The 1,531-nt window shown below is 42.1% G+C and overlaps 1 protein-coding gene across 1 annotated transcript; it reads left to right on the top strand.

Annotated features, from left to right (window-relative positions):
- Positions 1–234: 234 nt before the first annotated feature.
- On the top strand, positions 235–1,321 carry LOC106302440. The gene is made up of 2 exons (XM_013738949.1): positions 235–431; positions 478–1,321. The coding sequence occupies exons 1-2, from the start codon at positions 235–237 to the stop codon at positions 1,319–1,321; spliced, it is 1,041 nt and encodes a 346-aa protein (XP_013594403.1).
- Positions 1,322–1,531: the final 210 nt, after the last annotated feature.

Raw genomic sequence — 1,531 nt, forward strand, 5'->3', positions numbered from 1 at the left:
CGTGCTATGGAACTACCGGAAGTACTGCAAACTGAATTCAACTATACATGCATGTACTGGAAAGCTTGGAATGCTAAAGAACTAGCTATTGCGTCTGCCCAAGGAACAGAGGAGATGTCTTAAAAAATACTACCACAGTACTTTCACGTACTGAAGTACGCAAATCCTGGAACAATCACTGATATTAAAACCGAACTAGATAAAGAAGGGAAAACGAGGTTCAAGTATGCATTCATGTCACTGGAGGCTTGTATCGATGGGTGGAAGCATTTACGGAAAGTCCTTGTGGTGGACGGAACCCACATGTTTGGGAAATACAAAGGGGTTTTGCTTAGTGCTAGCGGGCAAGACGCAGACTGCCGCGCATTCCCTATTGCTTTCGCAGTAGGTGAGAGCGAGAACTCGGACTCTTGGAAGTGGTTCTTTGAAAGGTTGTCTACAATTGTAGAAGATAGTTGTGAATTAACAAAATGACAGATGCGCTGCAACATTTGTAGCTAAAGATAGATGGTATCCGCGTGCACACCATGGTATTTGTCTTGAACACCTTAAGTGTAACGTGGCAGAAAAGTACAAAGGACTGCAGCAGAAGGATATGGTCGGCAACGCCGGAGAGGCATTCAAAGTTTCCGAGTTTGAAAAGCTCTATGAGCTTATACAGCTTACGGATTGGAGATGTTGGGATTATTTGGAAAAAATCGACCGCAAGTTATGGACACGTTCACATTTCGAAGGAAAGAGATATAACATGATGACTTCAAATATAGCTGAATCGTTGAATCATGCGCTGCTGCCACCCCGTGATAGTCCTATATTGGCACTGATGGAGTTTATTAGACGGATGCTGACTCGATGGTTTGAGAGCAGGCACTGCAAGATCAGTAAAATGACTGGAATTGTTCCTAAATTAATCGAGCAAATACTGGTCGAACAGTTAGTGTTGTGTACTGGCCTTCTTGTTTTCCCCTGTTCCACGTGGGAATTTGAAATTACACACAAGGCAACTGGTTTTGGTTTTTCTGTTGATTTGGAAAAACGAACTTGCTTATGCATTAAATTCCAGATGTTTGGACTGCCATGCCGACACGCTATTGCCGCTGCTTCTTATCGAAACATGGAGTACAGCTTTTTTGTTTCACAATACCATGTGAAAGATACTTGGTCTGAAACAGTTAAGGGTATTATACTACCGGTTCCAAATCCAGAGGATATCCATATTCCAGCAGATATACTAAAGCTCCTGCTTTTTCTACCAATGACCAAAAGAACGAAGGAAGGCCATGTATTAAAAGGAAACTGTCAGCCGGAGAGGCTCCAGTAAAACATTCGTTTATAACTTACAAAAACAAATATTTATGGAAACACATTGTTCGCCTTCCATTTCTAACTACTTTCCGTTTATAGGAGGGGCCGAGGAAAAAGAGGAAGGCGAATAAGTGTTCCAAGAGTTTTAAAGAAGGTCAAAAGAAGACTACATGCATGGAACCAGTGCCCTGATCTTAGTAACGAGGATCCCGTTTTTTGGAACTAG

The sequence above is a fragment of the Brassica oleracea genome, chromosome C7 (assembly GCF_000695525.1).
Source record: "Brassica oleracea var. oleracea cultivar TO1000 chromosome C7, BOL, whole genome shotgun sequence".
Lineage (NCBI taxonomy): Eukaryota > Viridiplantae > Streptophyta > Magnoliopsida > Brassicales > Brassicaceae > Brassica > Brassica oleracea.

Bases quoted from the DNA above. Each gene is read 5' to 3' on its own strand.
- LOC106302440 (XM_013738949.1), top strand. From the start codon at position 235: ATGTCACTGGAGGCTTGTATCGATGGGTGGAAGCATTTACGGAAAGTC. The intron at 432-477 runs GTTGTCTACAAT...ACAAAATGACAG, and splicing joins TGGAAGTGGTTCTTTGAAAG to ATGCGCTGCAACATTTGTAG.